This window comes from Sorex araneus, chromosome 9 (genome assembly GCF_027595985.1).
Source record: "Sorex araneus isolate mSorAra2 chromosome 9, mSorAra2.pri, whole genome shotgun sequence".
Lineage (NCBI taxonomy): Eukaryota > Metazoa > Chordata > Mammalia > Eulipotyphla > Soricidae > Sorex > Sorex araneus.
The window spans coordinates 17108368-17129320 of NC_073310.1; the positions used below are offsets into that span (position 1 = coordinate 17108368).

General features: G+C 47.3%; 1 protein-coding gene across 3 annotated transcripts in view; it reads right to left on the bottom strand.

Moving 5' to 3' along the window:
* The window catches only part of THOC5 (THO complex subunit 5), a 38347-nt gene extending 17860 nt beyond the window's left edge, over positions 1–20487 (bottom strand). Inside the window, exons 1-10 of one of the 3 annotated variants that reach the window (XM_055147315.1) lie at positions 20374–20487; positions 16653–16784; positions 14177–14320; positions 13224–13337; positions 12996–13093; positions 8733–8879; positions 5571–5685; positions 3334–3466; positions 2629–2661; positions 1450–1527 (exon numbers count right to left, since the gene is read on the bottom strand). In XM_055147315.1, the coding sequence (XP_055003290.1) occupies positions 1450–1527; positions 2629–2661; positions 3334–3466; positions 5571–5685; positions 8733–8879; positions 12996–13093; positions 13224–13337; positions 14177–14320; positions 16653–16748 (958 nt within the window). In that variant the 5' untranslated portion in view covers positions 16749–16784; positions 20374–20487. Of the gene's footprint in view, positions 1–1449; positions 1528–2628; positions 2662–3333; positions 3467–5570; positions 5686–8732; positions 8880–12995; positions 13094–13223; positions 13338–14176; positions 14321–16652; positions 16785–19983; positions 20279–20373 lie in introns of those variants that run through there. The other 2 variants (XM_055147316.1, XM_004615527.2) reach the window with 2 other exon arrangements.
* Between the last annotated feature and the right edge of the window lie 466 nt (positions 20488–20953).

Consider the following 20953-nt stretch of genomic DNA (forward strand, 5'->3'; position numbering starts at 1 on the left):
GTCTCTCTCTCTCTCCCTCTGTCTCTCTCTCTCCCTCTGTCTCTCTCTCTCTCCCTCTCATTATTATTATTATTATTTTTTTTGCTTTTTGGGTCACACCTGGCGATGCACAGGGGTTACTCCTGGCTCTGCACTCAGGAATTACCCCTGGCCGTGCTCAGGGGACCATATGGGATGCTGGGATTTGAACCCGGGTCGGCCACGTGTAAGGCAAACGCCCTACCCGCTGTGCTATCTCTCCAGCCCCCCCCTCTCATTATTTTTGTGCGGCAGGATGGAACCCAGAGTTCCACACATGTAAGGTAAGCACTCTAGTTTTGTTTTTGCTTTTTGGGAGGAGTCACACCCAATGGTGCTCAGGGCTGACCCCAGCTCTGTACTCAGGGATCACTTCTGGTAGAGTTTAGGGGGGACCATATGCCAGGGATCACTCCTGGGTCAGCCATGTGTAAGGCAAACAAGCACCCTACCCACTGTACTATCGCTCAGGCTCAAGGTAAGCACTTTACCACTGAGCTATATCTCTGGCTATAAATGGTTTCTTAAGAATAATTAAATCACTACTTTTTAATTCATTAAGCACAGTAAGCTAAGAATATAAAAAATTATCTACAGTTGCACCACTCTTGTTTTTAGTGTCCTTCTATGAATCACAAGCCCTTCCATGGGTGGTAGAAATGGTTATAATAGTTATGATATAAGTGACAATCAGAATAGTAGTTCACATCAACTGAGGGTGGGCTACGTGCTAAGGAGGAAACAAAGGGCTTTATAAGCATGACTCATTTAATCTATGTAATAACTACAAGAATAGAATGTTACATAGTCTACTGCCATATTCTATAATATATTACAACCTTTTGATTTTTTAAAAAAATCTTATAAAGTAGTTCATAATATTTGATTACATTTAATATTCGAACACCAATCTCACCACTATTACACCTTCCCACCTCTGTATTTCGGATGTTTCTATCCTGAACCCTAACCCCTACCCCAAAGCAGAACGGAAATAACTTATTTTGTATTATCTGTTATGAAAAACCACTGAAAATGCCACGAAAAATTTTGCTTAGAGGAAAGAGTGTGAAGTCTGTTGTATTTCACCCAGGGGCCATTAAGCCCTTCTATAAGAGATCATTGACATGTTGCTAAAGGTCGAGCCTTGATTACAACCTTCTTCTGACAGACCAGTAAACTGAGGCTCAGCACTCCTAAAGAGCTTCCTTGGGATCATGAGCTGGTAAGCGGTAGGGGGGAAATTACAGACTGTGCTCTGTGGCTGTGGGAACTGAGAACTCAGTCCTTTCCTGCCCCGGAGCATTTAGATGTTACAGTCACAGCCTGTGCACCTAAGAAACAGTAGTGATTTGCCAAAGGACAGCACCGCCCTTGGCTAGGATCCGTGGGACAGCTAAGACTGGGGGAAGCCTCCTAACCAGCACTTACCTTGGGAGTCCTCGGGAGGCTTGAACAGAGCCTTGGCTTCGTCCACGCTGCCTTCGATAGCCACAGACAATGTCTTATCTGGGAGAAAGAAAAAGCTTCCTATCAAAGGTGCTGAGGGAGGGCGCTCGGTTGCACAGCAGGCCAGCCCTGGGACTACATCGCTCTGGCTCTGTCATAGCTACAGACTGGGGATGGAAGAGCAAAAGTTCCTTCTACAGATCAGAAGGAACCAGGTGGGTTTTAGTCTTTTTATTTTTTGTTACTCACCAAGAACAAAGAACCCAAAGAATAGATTCCTGGGCAAGCGTCAGCTGGGACTCTGGTAAATGCCTCTCTTTCTGGGCATGCATGAAGGCACAGGAATCTAAGCCTAGGGCTGGAAGCACGTGACACTCTTCTGCCAGTGTGATAAGGATTTCTGTGCAGAAGACCAGAACAGTCCACAGGCAGAAGCTACATCCACCCAAATGCTTCTTCTTGTTTCTTTCCCAAGTACCTGGCTGGCACCATCAAATTTCATTGGGAAGGAGGACAGTAGGTAGGGTTTTGGACTCTGTCATCCAGTCCCAGGCCTGAGTCCCTGCCCGAACAATTTCACACAGCGAACCTGCAAAGCTATAGCACTGTTCAGAGTCTAAGTTTCCACATGTATAAAATGGGAAGCTGACAAGAAACTGTCCAGCTGGATGGTGAGGCCCAAATGAGCCAACCCTTCAAATTTTAATAATAAAACTGCTTACAAATTAATCTTTTATCTTCATAAGAATCCAAAGGCACAATGCTGTTATTACAAGCTATTTACAAAAAAAAAAAAAAATTGAGGCTCAGAGAAGAGACAATAGACAGGAAGTAGATAAGCCAGGAATCCAGACAGGTCTACTTAGCTAAGTGCTTCATTCATAAGGATGTAGACAGACACAGGAGCCTCAAACGGTTACCCCCCAACCACATCAAACTGCTCCCAGGCCACTCAGTAAGTACTCCCAAGAGGCCAATCACTGTGCTGTCTCTCATACCCCAGGATAAGCTGTCACCCCAAGTAAGCTGCCCCTCCCATCAACCAACTGGCCAGTGCCAGGCTGTTAAACTATTCTGAGTAGTTTAACCTCAGAATTCTATAGTAAGATAGGAAAGGGAATAGGTGGGCTTTTAGATGCAAAAGAAAAGAAAATTACTCACCCTGTCTAGGGGGCTGAGAGGATTTCATATGAGCTGATGATGGAACACAGGAGGGACAACAGAGGGAAGGGAGAGAGGCAGAAAGAGCAGGAAAACACAAGAAGAGAGAGAGTAATGTGTCGGTGCCCGTGGCTGAGAAGAGAGGCCTGCCTTAAAGCAATATGTCTGATGCAGTGGGGTGGGAAGGAAAGTTCAGGTATTAAGTGAAAGCTGCAGTAGGGTCAGAGAAGGCCTCCAAAACAACTCAACAACCTCCTGGAAACACAGGCTGGGCTGTCTTTAAGCACAAGGAAACACCCTCTCCCTCAATAACACATGGTAACCTCATGCAGCCCCCTCCCCCCTCAGTCTGGGAGCACGGCAAGAGCCTGAGAAAGCTGGCTGGGCCTGCATTCAAGCTACTCTGAAGCATCAAGAAATGCACCTGCCAAGCGTGCCTAATGGGGTGAGCACCTGGGCGCTGCACCCAACAGCTCACGGCAAGGCCCATCAAAGACTCAAAGCCATCCATTCAGAGAAGTTTACCGGGTTAGTCCAGCCACAGGTCTGCTGGTCCAGGCAGCCATGCTGGGGCGTGCAAAGGGGAGGCAACACCTGTCACCTGCCGGGGTCTGGGCATGACCAGGGCACAGTCCTTAGCAGAAAGTGCTTCCCAGTGACTCAGCCACAGCTGCTCACAGCTTCTCACCCGGCCCTGGTACTCACCACAAGCCTGCCCGTAGGCAGTGGCCTGGACAAAGAGGACGTAGAGTGGTGGTGGCAGGTGTCTGGCTGTTTCATACTGCTTGTGAGCCTGGTCAAATGGCATGAACAAGTACTCCTGCACTGGGAGGGATGCCTGCGTGCAACAAGAGATTTTTTACTTTTCTTCTTGAAAGAGTATACTTAGTAATATGTGTCTGATTTTTTTTTTCTCATTGTTTCCCCACCTCCCACCCCGAGTTCCTTCAATTCCTGGTACCACACAGTTCCATGAGTGCAGAACCAGGTATGGCACCCAAACAAAGAAGATACCAGATATTTTGGGGTTGAGGGAGAAAGCCCAGTGATCAGGATACATGCTTTGTATGTGTAGGAACATGAGTTCAGTAATTGGCACAGCAAGGTATGGTTCTGGTGGCACCCAGCACCGATGTACCTAAGCAGTTCAGCATGGTTGGGAAAGTGTCACTGCAGTAGCCCCAGGCTCCCTTGAGCATTGTTTGGGAAGGGCCCTATCAAAAGCCAGAAATACCATTTCCATCTATATCAAGAGACCATTAAGTATTTAAGAATAAAAAAATCAGAGGCAGAGGCTGGAGCAATAGTACAATGGGGAGGGCGTTTGCCTTGTACAAGGCCGACCTGGGTTCAATTCCTGGCATCCCATATGGTTCCCTTAGCACTACCAGGAGTAATTCCTGAGTGCAGAGCCAGAAGTAACCCCTGAGCACTGCCAGCTATGACCCAAAAAGCAAAAAAAAAAAAAAAAAAAAAAAAACAGGGACAGGAAGATAGCTCAAGAACTAGAACACATGCTTTCATGCAGGAGCCTGAGTTCAATCCCTGGCACTACTTGGTCCGCCAGGTATCAAGTGAACACCACTGTATAGCCCCCAAACAAAAGCAGAAACAAAACCAGAATAAAAGTACATATGCCTATACACAAACATATAAGAAATCAAAGACCTAAATGAATGGAACTACATGCCATTTAATGGCCTGAACAACTCAATATAGTCTTGGCCTCAATTTTCTATAAAAGTAATCTCATCACAGGGGACAGAAAAGAGTTCAAGAGGCGCAAATAAACACTCCACTTGTAGGGCCCCTGATTCCCATCCCTGACACAGCACAGTCTACTGAGCACCACTAGACGTCACAAAACAAAACAGGAAAAGATCTGCAGTCTAAATTCCATACTATGCTACTGGAGAATTGACATTAACACTCCTAATTCCACACCTAGGGTGAAAGAGAAAAAAAAGTGAAGACTTGATCAAATTTTACAAGTTAATTGATAATTTCTATCGGTTTTGTCATAGTGCTTTTCCAGAACAGTCATTTACCCTTCTTCAAATAAGTATAAATATTCAGAAAAATATTCAGAAAAAATATTCAGAAAAAAAACCTGACTCTACAAAGCAAACAACAAAACAGGTCATCTATAACAAGAAAAATTTTTTTAAATAACACGGGGGATCTACCCTCCTAGAGTACCTAATTACTTTCTTACTTAAGTAAGAAAGGTACCTAAAGAGTACCTCTCTTAGGTACCTAATGAGTTCTGATCAGAGGGAGTAGGCATGACTGTCACTGAGGTGCTGTCAGAGGGACTGGACATCCATGGAAACATGCTGAGATGTCTGAAGACTGCAAGACAGTGAAGGACACGCAGGAGGAAAACTAAACTGAGTTTCCTAAGTGTTTTACCTATAAGAAGGTTTGGGGAAAAAAGTTCAGGGCATTGCATGCTGAAGGCTCAGATTTAATTCCTAGAAACTCATCATTCCCTGAGTACTATGCTGGGAGTAGCTCCTAAGCAGTGCCAAGTGAGGTCAAAAAAGAAAAGAACGGTCCGGAGAGTTAGTACAGCAGGTAGGATGCTAGCCTTGTACACAGGAGACCCACATTCAATCCCTGGCACTGAATACAGACAGTCCCCCGAGCCTGCCAGGACTGATCCCTGAGCACAGAGCCAGGAATAAACCATGAGCACAATCAGGTGTGGCCCCCAAACAAAAAAGAAACTGAAATGTTTACAGCATCAATTCAACATGTGGGGATGCTAGTAATTCTTCCACCCCCACCATCCCTTTATCAAACCAGCTGGGCAGAGCCATTATTACAACGTGCTCTCACACTGATTAGGGGAAAGACAAACCTAGAGACGTCCTGTCCGCAGCCTCCGGTCAGTCAAGTCTCAGTGGGCAGTAAGTGCAAAGCAAGAAAGGGGCCTTCACCTGCATGATGCTGTTGAGGCGGGGCTGGAGGCTGCTCAGATACTCCTTCTTCACTTCAATCTCCTTGAGGATCTTCTCCTTGTTGGAGAGAGACTCTCGGTACTTCTCTGCCAGCCTGAGGGAGAAGGACAAACACCGTCACCAGATGCACCTCAGCAGACCAGGCTTGCTTGTGGTTACCTAGCGTTTACTCTGCACCACACACTTGGGAGAAACCCTGGCAAGCATCGTATCATTTAATCTTTATAAATATCCTAGAAGTCAGACTTTTTTCTTTTTTGACTTTTTGGCTTTTGGAGCCACACAGGCTAGTGCTCAAGGGTTACTGCTTGGCTCTGTATTCTGCAATCACTCCTGGAGGGGCTCTGGGAACCATGTGGGATGCCAGGGATCAAACCTGGGTTGGCTGCACACAAGGAAAGGCCCTACCCACTGTACTATTGCTTAAGTCTCAGAAGATACACTTTTCTTACCGATGAAGGAGATGAGGGATCAGGGAAGTAGGCAACTTGCCCAAGGTCACACGGCTGGCCTCTGAATCCATGACTGATTACAGAGACTCCCTGTCTGTGACCACTAGGTGTCATCAATACCATACCACACCCCACTGTTATCTACTCCAATTCTGGCTTCAGAGGCTAGACTGAAAATCTAACATGGGGACTTCTAGCTACTGACCCAAACAAGACCCACAGACAGCCTGTGTGGAATAGTGTAGAAATGGGTTCTGGCTAGAGCCACGGGAGTGCAGCAGTCACGAGTTAGCCCTTTAACAGGACAAGCAGGATACTGAACAGGACAGCCCCAGCTGCTAAAATACTGCCTGCTAATGGGGCTGGAGCAATAGCACAGCAGATAGGGCGTTTGCCTTGCACACGGCTGACCTGAGTTAGATTCCCAGCATCCCATATGGTCCCCTAAGCACGGCCACAGGTAATTCCTGAGTGCAGAGCCAGGAGTAACCCCTGTGCACCACCAGGTGAGACCCAAAAAGCAAAATAAAGTGAGGCACAACAAATAATCCTATACTGCTCTTCTCTTTCCTTTGTTATTTGTATGGTTTATTTAGCAATGTCCTTTTTGTACAGACACGGGAAGACAACTGATCTATGCTATGTAACATGGGAGTTAATTGACTCCAAAACAATATTTACTCCTGGGCATCCATATTTACTTAAGCCTCAGTTGCCCTTAGTTCTTAGCACTCCAAGAGCAGGGTCCTGACAAGGGACTGATGGGTCCAGGGCAAGCTGTGAGCAACCCTGGCATCAAAATGGGCCAGGCCAAGCATCATAATACTTAACTATAAGAGCACGGTCAAGGACAAACTCTGCCATGATCCAGAAGAAGAAACTAAATAAGGAACCTGCTGGGGTTAGGAAGACTAACCTGGCCTGAGGACTGTGGTCTGGAATATATAGTGAGATGTCCTCAGGAAGAACCAAACTTTAAGCTTGATATCTCTTATTATCCTCATACAAAATGACACTGCTAGAAATATTAGAAGTAAATTTACTACAACTATTTAAGTGGATTACTAGCTGAGGAAAGAAGACAACAACACACCCTGAACAGAATCCCACCCTTGAGTGGATCTCCTAGTAATCTGGAGTAATCTCCTTAGATAAGATTTTGTCCTTGAGTTGATCTCTTTGAGGAGTGGCCTTACCTCTCTTTGTTAACTGGTTAATGTTCAACCCTATCTTTGTATCGTCATCCTACATGATTTCTATATAAACTATGCTGTAAGGGGCTGGGGTGGTCAGTCATCAGGAGAAGGTGAGAACACGAAGAGAATCAGTTGCTGAGGTTGGAAGGCGAGAGAGGTCAGTCTCCGAGGTCGGTTGCTGAAGAAGTCAGGTCAGAACGGGCAGAAAGACCAGAACGAGCAGAAGACGAGAAGGGCAGAAGAACATCAGAGGGTGAAGGTTAGAACGGAAAGAGAAGTCAGTCAGAAGGCGAGAAGGCACAGAAGAAGAAAGTCAGTTGCCGAAGTTAAGTCAGAGTCAGATAGTGAAATTACAAAGCTGCGAAGTTACAAGGAGTAAGAGACGAGGCTACGAGATTTCAGAGAGAGAGAGACAGACAGACAGACATATAGAAACAGAGATAGTGACAGAGAGACTGAAGGAGAAGATAATGGCACTGATGGGAGGCAGAAGACATATGAGACAGAGCACAACAGCATGAATAGAAGACAGAGGACTTAAGAGAAGATCACAACAGCACACATAGAAGCAGAGCACAAAGGAAGAAGATAAAAAAGAGAGCACAGCAACAAAGAGAAGACAACAAGGAGATGAAGAGGAAAACTGAAACTTTGGAGACTTTGATGTCTGTGAAGAGACTAGGCAGATGGAACTCTGATGACTGAGATTGCACCATAAAGGGAGATCGGACGATGCTGGGGAGGCAACGCCGACCCCGCGCCTGGTCTGCGCCACAGCCCAGCCTTCGCCGTTCCATTTCTCACTTAAGTATTGTATCATATTGCGTGCTGAGTTGAGTCGAGTGGAGACAACCAATATTAAAAAACTCAACAGAGCACCACTGAGTGTGCTTCCCCAGCCCCCTCATATAATCAATTATAAAAGACTAGCTTAGGAGAAATAAAATTGGAGCTTGTCCCATTCTTCTTGTGTCCGTCTCATTCTTTGGTGTCTGTGTCTGTCTCTTTCTTCTTGTGTCTGTCTCCTTTTCACTTGCGCACTCTCTCCAGGCTACCCATGCTGACCAAGGCCCGCGGGACGGGACACCACCCATAAACTGGTTTGGCTAAGTACCAAACGTGAATTCATCATAAAAAGTGATTTGGTCTTAGCCTATTTCATGAGTTTCACAGGCCTTTGCTGTCTCACATGAGTCAGCAACCTTAACTAAGTTATTAAACAGTACGTGTCTGCACAGGTTAATCAGATTGGGAAAGGGTCCAGGGAGATAGTTCAAGCACATGGACCCCATGCACTGTCCAGAATACACCTCCTATCTCTCGCCTCAAAAAAGGTCAGGAAGGAAGCCAGGGACGTAGCTCCAAAGTTACAGCACATGTCTAGCACGCTTGAGGCTCTGGATTCAGTCCTCAGCACCATGGGCACCCCGCCCTACCACGCAGCCCCTGAGCACCACAAAGAACTAGCAGGCACAAGCAGGCTGAGAGTTTACCTTTTCCGCTGCTCTAACTCCCAGTCCAGACGTGCCAGGGTTTGCTGGTGAGGGTCTCCCATGGTGACTTCAGCATTGCTAATCTCTGGAGGAGCCTCCATATAAAATTCCTCTATGCTGACCAGATCAATTTCTTCATGCTTTGATCTGTGCGAAAACACAAAGTGTCAAGTTGTCATCCTGAGGAGTTCGCACTAAGGCTTACACAGGCCCACAGTTCCCTCCCATGTATGCCTACTGAGCCCTGGTCTGCAACTACCCAGGAACTTGGCACCCTGTCTTTCCAGCAAATATTCATTAGATGTTTCAGTGTAGAGCAATGCACTTGGCAACATCCTTATTCATGCTGCTCAATCTTGTCACCTGTGAATTAAAAACCTGGAAGGGAAGCTAAAATAACATCCCCAGACTGATCAAGAAAACTATGAGTGGGGCTGGAGTTATAGTACAAAGGGTAGGGTGCCTGCCTGGCAAACAGCCACCCTGGGTTCTATCTCTGGCACCACATATGGTTCCTCAGCCCCATCAGGAGTGATCCCTGAACACAGAGTGAGGAGTAAGCTCTGAGTACCACTGGGTGTGGCCCCAAAACAAAACACACACACACACACAAAAAAAAAAAAGAACCAAGGCAAACTATGAAGTATGATTCAAATTAAAATAACACATAGAAAATAGCTTAATGGGCTGAGCATATGCTTTGCATGCAGGAGCCCCAGGTTCAATCCCTGGAACTGCATGATCCTCAAAGCATTGCCAGGAGCACCCGAGTTTGAGGCAGGAGTAGGCCCTGAGCACTGCTGCATACCACAGAAATTTAAAAATCAAATAAAAAAAACTACAGCCAAGGACTACATTGTCAGGCTGAAAGATTAAAGAAAGAAAAGGAAAAAAAGTCATTCAACAGGAATAAACATGAGTTTACACTTTTTTTTTTTTTTTTTTTGCTTTTTGGGTCACACCCAGCAATGCACAGGGGTTAGTCCTGGCTCATGCACTCAGGAATTACCCCTGGCGGTGCTCGGGGGACCATATGGGATGCTGGGAATCGAACCCAGGTCGACCACGTGCAAAGCAAATGCCCTACCCGCTGTGCTATTGCTCCAGCCCCCGACACTTAGATTTAAAATATTAATGGGTGAGGGGCCAGAGCAACAGTACAGGGATAGGGCATTTGCCTTGCACACAGCTGACCGGGTTCAGTCTCTGGCATCCCATATGGTCCCCAGAGCACAGCCAGTGGCAACAATGCCTGCCTGCATTGAAAGCATAAGCATTTATTTGCCACCTACATGCCCTGAGCAGAGTTCTTGCAGATCAGTTCTCTGGAATTCCTGGCACTGCAAGCAGGTGTGCAATCGCCAGTGCAAAGCCAGGTGTACTTCAACTAAACCTGTGCAGCACCTGAGCAGGAACCTAAGCCTGATAAGAATACCAGTGAGAGCATTCACTGATGAGAACACCAATTTCCCACAAGCAAAACCACCAAGATGTGCAGGAGCACCACAACCTCCATCTCCTGAGTCCCCCAAAATAGCATTTCATCTTGAGCTGGAGAAATGGCTTACTGGACTGAGTGCATGCTGTGTATGCAGAAGGTTCACAGTGTGCTCCCCCAAGCACTGTCACTCCTGAGAGCCGAGAGGAGCCCCTGGACACCATGGGGTGTGGCCCCAAAACTAAACAAAACAATAAAACAAAGAAAAAAATAACTCATTTAGGTGTAAAACCAGGAAACTGACCCTAGCTCAAAAGCATTAGTTCAAGTGTTTGCCTTACACACGGCCAATCTACCTTCAATCCCCAGCATTCCATATGGTTCCCCCAAACTCTGCCAGGAGTGATTCTTGAGTGCAAAGCCAGGGGTAACTCCTGAGCACTCCTGGGCGTGATATCTCCTTCAAAAATAATCATTACATGTAATATTTTATTACAGTAAAATTGGTGCCACAGTGATAGCACAGGGGGCAGGGCGCTTGCCTTGCACGCAGCCGACCCAGGTTTTATCCCTGAGCACAGATCATATAGGAGTAAGCCCTGAGCACAGCCAGGTGTACCACCCCCAACTCAAGAAAAAAATATATAGTAAAATTTGCCTTTCAGAACAAAAGCAACCGCTGTTGGAGAGGATGTGGGGAGAAAGGGACCCTTCTTCACTGCTGGTGGGAATGCCGACTGGTTCAGCCCTTCTGGAAAACAATTTGGACGATTCTCAAAAAATTAGATATTGAATTCCCATTTGACCCAGCAATTCCACTGCTGGGAATATATCCCAGAGAGGCAAAAAAGTACAATCGAAACAACATCTGCACATGTATGTTCATCGCAGCACTGTTTACAATAGCCAGAATCTGGAAAAAACCCGAATGCCCCAGAACGGATGACTGGTTGAGGAAACTTTGGTACATCTATACAATGGAATACTATGCAGCTGTTAGAAAAAAGGAGGTCAAGAATTTTGTAGTTAAGTGGATGGGCATGAAAAGTTTCATGCTGAGTGAAATGAGTCAGAAAGAGAGAGACAGACATAGAAAGACTGCACTCATCTATGGTATATAGAATAACAGAGTGGGAGACTAACACCCAAGAACTGTAGAAATAAGTACCAGGAGGTTGACTCCATGGCTTCGAGGCTGGCCTCACGTTCAGGGGAAAGGGCAACTCAGAGAAGCGATCACCAACTACATTGTAGTCGAAGGCTATGTGGGGGAAGGGAGTTGCGGGCTGAATGAGGGCTAGAGACTGAGCACAGCGGCCACTCAACACCTTTATTGCAAACCACAACAGCTAATTAGAGAGAGAGAACAGAAGGGAATGCCCTGCCACAGTGGCAGGGTGGGGTGGGGGGAGATGGGACTGGGGAGGAGGGGAGGGAGGCTGGGTTTACTGGTGGTGGAGAATGGGCACTGGTGAAGGCATGGGTTCCCGAACTTTGTATGAGGGAAGTATAAGCACAAAAGTGTATAAATCTGTAACTGTACCCTCACGGTGATTCTCTAATTAAATATAAATAAATTAAAAAAAAAAAGGGAAAAAAAAATTTGCCTTTCAGTTCACACAAATAGCAAGAATACTTTTCTTATCTATTTTTTACCTTCTCATCTCTCAGCTTGTTTTTTTTTTTTTTTTTTGCTTTTTGGGTCACACCCAGCAATGCACAGGGGTTACTCCTGGCTCTGCACTCAGGAATCACCCCTGGCGGTGCTCAGGGGACCATATGGGATGCTGGGAATCGAACCTGGGTCGGCCGCATGCAAGGCAAATGCCCTACCCGCTGTGCTATTGCTCCAGCCCCTCTCAGCTTGGTTTTGCCATGAGGTATTTAAGAAAATATCTTAAAGGTATTTAAGAAAAAAACTTAACAAACTGTAGACAGTGAAATCAACAAGTTTAGGTTTTAAAGAATATTCACTTGCAAAAATGAACTCTAGGAAGGCCAGAGACTTAGTTCAGAGGTTAAGGTGCTTGCCTTGCAAATGGCCATACTCAGTTTGACTCCTAGCACTGGTTCCTCTGAGAACCACCAGAAATGACCCCTGAGCACAGAGTGAGGAGTAGCCCCTAAGGGGAAAAAAAAACTAAAAAACTAAAAAAAAAAAAACCAAAACAACGTAAAAATCTGCTGGACCTTGAGAGAGGACAGCTGAGAAGTGTGGAAATGATTTACTACTATACCAGGTAGCCAGGAATCCAACTACTGTAAAGGTCCCAGCTCGGGAAAGGCAACTGCTTTCTTTTTTTTTTTTTTCTTTTTTCTTTTTGGGTCACACCCGGCGATGCACAGTGGTTACTCCTGGCTCTTCACTCAGGAATTACTGCTGGCGGTGCTCAGGGGACCATATGGGATGCTGGGATTCGAACCCGGTTTGGCCGCGTGCAAGGCAAACGCCCTACCCGCTGTGCTATTGCTCCAGCCCCGGCAACTGCCTTCTTTTATGATTTTTTTAACTCCACTGCCAGGGATTTAACACGGGGTCTCACACGAAGCACATGCTCCTCACTGAGCACATCCCTGGACCAAGAAGACTGCTCCTGACCAGGTACAGAGCTCAAAACTCAACAGGACCAGAGGAGCGTCTGCAGTTCCTTGTGCAGCTAAAATTATTGCTTCCAATTCTCCCAGTCAGAATGATACAGTCACCCTTCTGCAAATACTGCACGCTCCAAGCTCATCTGTTTTTTCCTAAAGAGAATGGCTAACACTGTGAAGGAAAAGCAGGTATCAACCAAATACCCGCTAAAACCCTGACCACTCAAACTTACTTAAACTCCAGACACTTAGTGATCTCCTTCTGCAGGTGCATCACCTCATACAATAGGTTCTGGAGCTGCAGGTGGTATGCGTCTACCTTCTGCTTGGCCTATAAGGAGGACAAAATCAGAGGTGAGCTGGACAGGCTCGATGTGATAAAGGAGAACAGCAGCCAACTCAAGGGGTACAGGGAATAAGAGAGGGACGGGGCGGAGGGGGAGGAAGGCTCAAACTCCTACCTCATGGGTTTGATCTCTTCCTTTCTTCAACCTGATGTGGGCTAATCGGTTAAGTTTCTTTAGAGTCATGAAGTGCACACAACTCTGGATCCTCCGATCTTCGATCTCAGGTGCCTGTGAGCAAAGAAACTGGTAAAGACCTAAATACGAGATACTCTTGTCTGGATTCTCCAGCCTTCACGGTTGACTCATCCTCATCCAGAGGTTAGATCCCCAGCACCCATATGGTCCTCTGACGCCTGCCAGAAGTAATTCCAGAGTGCACAGCCAGGAATATCCCCTGAGCATCACCGGCTTTGGTCCGAAAACCAAAACCAAACAAACCAAAACTAATTTTAAATAAAAAATAGCAGAACTATAAATGCAAAGCTTCACTATGATTAAACAGAGAGGATAGTACTTAAATGTAGAGCAACTCGTAAAAAAAATGAAATTTGTTTATTGCTGCCGGGCCACGTGCAGGCCAACATTGCTGGCATCCTCGCAGTTTGACCAGCACCTGCTCAGGGCGACATCATGGTGGCCCCCCAAAAATTCTTTCTCTAGCTTTTAGTCATATTGTTTATTTTCTCCAACCTAATACCTGGTCTTGTCACTTAATATTGATAACCTTACTTTTATCTCTCTAATTTACTTCTGTACATCTCCATCCTTATGACAGCAAAGGAATTTACATACCTCAATATTTCTCAACACCTGACAAAATGCCTAGCACCAAATAAATATTCGCAAGACAAATGACCAAACTGCAGAGACAGAAAAATTGTCTTCTACTTTGATTACAGTAACTGATGACACGGAGCTGAGAGCTACTTCACTGAACAGGTCTTGGAAGCCCTCAGGCTCCACATACCTGGTCGTATCTGGGACAGAAGACAATCAGGACAGGCTCTGTGAAGTGGGAAAACAGACCCATCCACATGCGCCCACCACACACAATCACCCATCCTTACCGTGTCCTTGCCTCCCCGGCTTTTCAGGTCCTGGATTTCAGCCATGAGCCTCTGCAGCTCCTGGCACGTGTACTTGTACAGCTCATAATCTCTGCCAGGGTCCCGCAGGTCCACTTCAGCCTCCTCACTGTAGTATTTGCCCTCCTGCGGAAGCAAGGTAAACAACCTCGGTTAGGGGAGAGAGTTTCTGTCAACACCAGGGACACTAAGATGACATTATTAACAATACAGTTCCAAGTGTGGCTAGTAAAATGTAAAACTAAGGGAGGCAGGAGCAATAGCATAGCAGGTAGGGTGTTTGCCTTACATGCGGCCGATCCAGATTCGATTCTCAGCATCCCATATGGTCCCCTGAGCACCGCCAGGAGTAATTCCTGAGTGCAGAGCCAGGAGTCACCCCTGTGCATCGCCAGGTGTGACCCAAAAAGCAAAAAAAGGAAAAAAAAAGTAAATTTAAAAACAATTCTTTTTTCCAGGGAGAGTCACACCTGGCAATGCTCAGGAGTGACTCCTAGCTCACTCAGGGGCTGCTCCCAGTGATACTCCAGCACCCATGTACTGCCGTGGAAGAAACTGGACTTCCCACCTGCAATGCATGTACTCCAGTCCTTTGAGTTCTCTCTCTAGTCCCCATATTTTATCTTTAAGCAAAATAAGATCACGCTGTTTAGTACAATTTCCCATTCCGGAAATAAAGATCGCCAAGAAACTGGTTGCTCAAGAACCAGAATTCACCTAAGCTAATTCCTATTGCTGGTCAAGTTTTCAGGAGCAAACACAGAATCATAACTGGCTCCAAACTTCTGAAGTAAACAGAATACATCTCTTTCCTTTTTTATTTTTGGAGACACACCTGGCAGCGCTCAGAGAATACTTCCAGCACAGTGCTCAGGAGACATGGAGTACTCAGGCATCCTGCAGGCAAAATATAAGCTCCAGCACTTTGAGCCACCTTTCCAGCCAAGAATATCCCTTTGAGAGGCAGCATCAATGCTCATAAAGGTTAAGGATCTTCATTAATCTGGATTTCCTAAATTTTAGGAAAGCATTACTTTAAATTTAAATTAAAGAGGATAAGTTTGGGATGAAGTGATAGTACAGTGGGTAGGATGCTTGCCTTACATGCAGATGACCCAGGTTAGACCCCATATAGTCCTCTGATGCCCGCCAGGAATGATCCCTGAACACAGTAGGATGTGGTCTCAAAGCCAAATAAACATTTGTGATAAATCAGCTAACAGAGGCCAAAGAGATAGTATAGTGGGTAGGGCGCTTGCCTTGCGTGAGATGGGCCTGGGTTCGATTTCCCAGCACCGGATATGGTCCCTCAAGCCTGCCACAAGTTAATTTCTGAGTGCAGAGCCAGAACTAACCTGAGCACCACCAGCTGTGGCCCCAAAACAAAGATAAAAACAAAACATTTCACAGATCCAAGTTCAAAGAAATGGCAAGGGGGCTGGAGAGATGCAGTACAGGGCAGAAGACAAATGCCTTGTACCTGGCCGACCCCGTTCGGATTCCCTGCACCACACAAAGGGCTGAGCACTGTCAGAAGGGATATGTGAGCACAGCCAGCTATGTTTGAAACAACAAAACCAACCCTAAAAGGACAGCGAAAGGAGAACCTCAGAGCCACTTGAGCTCTCAGGTCACAGAAGAGGTTCTGTAGTCACATAGTTCTGGTGCCATCTGTCGTAGACCAGCACTGCCAAATCCCCAAAGCATCAGCAGCACGCCACAAGAGCACTGCCTTCTTCTGACCATCAGAAAAATAGGAGACAGGGCCAGAGAGATAGAGGCCCTGTCTACAGGGCCTCTTGCCTCTTACAGAGGATAGGGCGCTTGTTTTGCACATGGCTGACCCAGATTTGATCCCCAATATCCCATATGATTCACTGAGCACTGCTAGAAGTGATTCCTGAGTGTAGAGCCAGGAGTAAGCCCTGAGCACTGCTAGGTGTGGAGAAAGAAAGAAAAGAAAGGGAGAAAGAGAAAGAGAGAAAGAAAAAGGAAGAAAGAAAGAAAGAAAGAAAGAAAGAAAGAAAGAAAGAAAGAAAGAAAGAAAGAAAGAAAGAAAGAAAGAAAGAGAAAGAGAGAAAGAAAGAGAAAGAGGGAGGGAGGGAGGGAAGAAAGAAAGAAGGGAAGGAAGGGAAGGGAAGGGAAGGGAAGGGAAGGGAAGGGAAGGGAAGGGAAGGGAAGGGAAGGGAAGGGAAGGGAAGGGAAGGGAAGGGAAGGGAAGGGAAGGGAAGGGAAGGGAAGGGAAGGGAAGGGAGGAAGGGAGGGAGGGAGGGAGGGAGGGAGGGAGGGAGGGAGGGAGGGAGGGAGGGAGGAAGGAAGGAAGGAAGGAAGGAAGGAAGGAAGGAAGGAAGGAAGGAAGGAGAAAGAGAAAGAGAAGGGACGCAGACACCATAAGAGAATAGATTCTGTTCAGAGTTGGCCACAAGCCTCAGCAGCCAGTAGTCCTGGCTGACGTTACCTGCTCCACGTCGGATCGGCTTCGCTTCCCTTCCGTTGGGGTGCCATCACTTCGGATCACCTTGGGCTTACGTTTCTTGCTCGATTCTGATGACATGGTTATTTAGTACAGGCAGGAGGACTCGGCAGATATCTACAAGTTAAGAGAAGAAAGCTTTTGGGATTTTTCCAGAGTTGAGTGCACTGCAATTGGGATGTGTGTGTCCTGCAGGAGGGATCTCCAGTCACCACTGGGCGTGAATCCCAATAACTGACCCTGAAGTACGTCCCTGACCAACACTTGGTATGTGGACCAAAACACAATATAAGGAATGGGGACTGAGAATCATTTTTCAGCCTGTGTAAAATGACCCACCTTCATCTCTATATCCTTTAAAGGCACAATCACTCCACCAACCAAACTCCTCAGCCTGTTATATCAATCTATTCCTAATGCTAATGCCAATGATTTTTCAGTGTTGTAGTTTTTTTTTTTTTTTTGCTTTTTGGGTCACACCAGGCAATGCTCAGGGATTACTCCTGGCTCTGCACTCAGGGATTACTCCTGGCGGTGCTTGAGGAACCATATAGCATGCTCAGGATTGAAACTGGGTGGGTCACGTGCAAGACAAATGCCCTCTCCAAATTACTATCATTCCGGCCCTGTGTGCTGTACCTTAATCTAAGCACTTTGTGGTTATATTTTTATTTAATCCTTACTATTAGAGTCTTTTATAGATGAAAAGAGTGAAGTTCAAAAAAGTAAATGACTGGGGCCGGAGCGATAGCACAGCGGGTAGGGCGTTTGCCTTGCACGCGCCCGACCCAGGTTCGATCCCCGGTATCCCATATGGTCCCCCAAGCTCTGCCAGGAGTAATTCCTGAGTGCAAAGCCAGGAGTAACCCCTGAGCATCGCTGGGTGTGACCCAAAAAGCAAAAAAAAAAAAAACAAAAAACAAAAAAGTAAATGACTCACCAAACGTCACACAAATTATGTCTCTATGTCTCTTTACTTACTTTTCCCACTCAGGAACATGTACTTCCTCCTTCTCTCCTCTTACATCTAAGTTTAAATAAAAACTATCTTGCTTTAAAAACAATAGTAGGGGCTGGAGCAATAGCACAGCGGGTAGGGCGTTTGCCTTGCACGCGGCCGACCCGGGTTCGATTCCCAGCATCCCATATGGTCCCCTGAGCACCGCCAGGAGTAATTCCTGAGTGCAGAGCCAGGAGTAACCCCTGTGCATCGCCAGGTGTGACCCAAAAAGCAAAAAATAAAAAAATAAAAACAATAGTAAATTTGGAGGCTGAGTGGTAGTACAATGGGTAGGGCATTTGCTATGCATGAGGCCAACCCAGGTTCTATCCCCAGTATCCCATAAGGTTCTCCAAGCACTGCCAGGAGTGATTCCTGAGTGCAGAGCCAGGAGTAACCCCTGAGCACTGCTGAGTGTGGCCCAGAAAAACAAAACAAAACAATAATTAAATAATTTTCTTTTTCTTTTTGGGTCACACCTGGCGATGGACAGGGGTTACTACTGGCTCTGCACTCAGGAATCACCCCTGGCTGTGCTCAGGGGACCATATGGGATGCTGGGAATCGAACCCGGGTTGGCCGCGTGCAAGGCAAATACCCTACCCGCTGTGCTATTGCTCCAGCCCCTAAATAAAAATTTTTAAATAATAAATTTAAAAGATAAGAATTTTCATCTCATGGGGCTCAGGGAATCTCAAAACATAATCCCTCTGCCCCCTCATTCAGCTGTTTAAACAATGCCAAAGTGAACCAGACTGTCCCCCTTAACCCAATTGGTTACCAACCTGTGTAAGGAGCTAGCAGTGCAGCAAGGTAGAGCAGGGAAAGCCTAAAGTGGACATTTCCACTATCTTAAGGGGACAAGTCACCTCCCTTTTCTCTGGTCAGTTTTTCTCAGTGACAAAATAAAAATAACAGTCCCTATTGCAGAGATGACTAGAGACATTACCACACAGATTAGTGCCCTAGGTAAGGTGAGAAGGAAGATCTGGAAGGGGGTGGGGCCTCTCAGAAGACATGTGGGGCATCTTTAGTAACAAAGAAAAAGCTCATCTCTTTCCAGTTGTTCAGACACCTGCTGATTTCAAAGCCAGCATCCAGTTCTCTGGAGTCTGTCTCAAAATATCCGTAAACATCAATGTCCCGTGATTAACAGAGGGCTCTGTTCTAGAATCTGAGCGAACAAAACGGAACCAGAACTAAGGCCAGTGTTCTGTTTTCGTCACGGTAAAGGTCTTTTACCATCAGCGTCTACGTAGAAATGGCAGCATCTAATCATTCACCAATAATACAAGTGAAAGTTTCCCTTTTTTAAAAAAGAAAGCTTTATTTATTGTTTTGGGGGCCACACCAGGCAATGCCCAGGGACTACTTACTCCTGGCTCTGCACCCAGGGGTCACTCCTGGCAGTACTGGGGACGCCATGGGATGCCTGGGATGAAACTCAGGTCAGCAGAGTCCAAGGCAAGTGCCCTGGCCACTGCACCACTCTGGTCCCAGAACGCTTCCCACTTTCGATACAGCCTTGACGTATTCAAGTATCTGTATTAAAGTAAATCAAACTAGGGGCCCCGGAGAGATCGTGGGGCTGATAAGGTGTTTACCTCGTGCAAAAGACGAAGATGCGGACTGCAAAGGCCTATTCACTTTCCGCAGCGCCTGACACTGCCTGGCATCGAGTGGACACTCGGCCATGCCTCTGCATGAATTCATGCCCAAGATAATACAAGAACATGGTCGTGTGCAGCCCCTGGATGACTGTACTTTGCCTCGCACAGGGCTAATGCAGGGTTCGATTCCCAGCATCCCATATGGTCCCCTGAGCACAGCCAGGGGTGATTCCTGAGTGCAGAGCCAGTAGTAACCCCTGTCCATCGCCAGGTGTGACCCAAAAAGAAAAAGAAAATTATTTAATTATTGTTTTGTTTTGTTTTTCTGGGCCACACTCAGCAGTGCTCAGGGGTTACTCCTGGCTCTGCACTCAGGAATCACTCCTGGCAGTGCTTGGAGAACCTTATGGGATACTGGGGATAGAACCTGGGTTGGCCTCATGCATAGCAAATGCCCTACCCATTGTACTACCACTCAGCCTCCAAATTTACTATTGTTTTTATTTTTTTATTTTTTGCTTTTTGGGTCACACCTGGCGATGCACAGGGGTTACTCCTGGCTCTGCACTCAGGAATTACTCCTGGCGGTGCTCAGGGTTCCCCAGCACCCCCCCGGAGTACCTAACTCCCCCCAAAAGTATATTTAAAGAGTACACTCAAAACCTCGAGCAAACACAGGAGGTAGAGGGATCACCAGGCACCTGACCTGGCCAGGCCCAGGCCTGCGCCGACGCCGCGGCAGCCGCGACAGCATCTCCGAGTCGCTCAGCGGCTGCCCGGGGACCAGGCGACCAGCACCGCGCCGTCTCCGGACGAGGGCCGAGCGACGACGGCCCACGCGGCCGGCCCGGGTCCCCGGGACCCCACGGGGAAGCCCGAGCGCAGAGCCAGGAGCGGCCCCTGTCCACCCCCAAATTAAAGACACTTTCCTGAGGAGGAAACCGAGCCGCCGAGGTGCCGCCGGGGACGGCCGCCGGGGCGGGGTCGGCAGCGGTGCCGGCTCGAACCCCAGCAGGAAGCCCGTCCCGGAACCCCCGCCCACTCCTCCTCCTCCTCCGTGCCACCGCCCGTCCCCGCGTCCCGGTCCACACCTCACCTCAGGCTCTCCGAACCTGCCGCGGCCAGAGAGCCACTTCCGGCGGCCAAGCGTTCGCTCACCATAGAGAGGCGGAAAAGCAGAGCAGCCGGCCGGAAGTGAGGTGGGAGGCCGGAAGCGAAGCACCGCCCCTCGCGCGGGCCGCCCCTCTGTCCCCCCCATCCCAACGTAGCGGCCGCAGTGGTGCAGAGGCAGCTGCTGGGAGGTGGTAGAGGGAGCTACCTCCTGTGAAAGACCGAGATCCGGACTGCAAAGGACTATTCACTTTCCCCAGCGCCTAACACTGCCAAGCAACTAGTGGACGCTCTGCCACGTGTTTGCATGAATTTATGCCCAAGATAATACAAGAACATGACAGTGTCCAGCCTCTGGATTCGTATACTTTTGCCTTGGTCTCCTGGGTTCCTAACCACTATCGTTTACCCTGACGTTCCACACTAGTAATAGCAGCAGTCTGGAAAGGCATCAAAGCCAATCTATACGTGTGTGTGTGTGTGTGTGTGTGTGTGCGCGCGCGCGCGTGTCTCCACCGCCTCCCAGCAACACAGGCAGTTTCCCCCTGGATAGTCACAGGTTTACA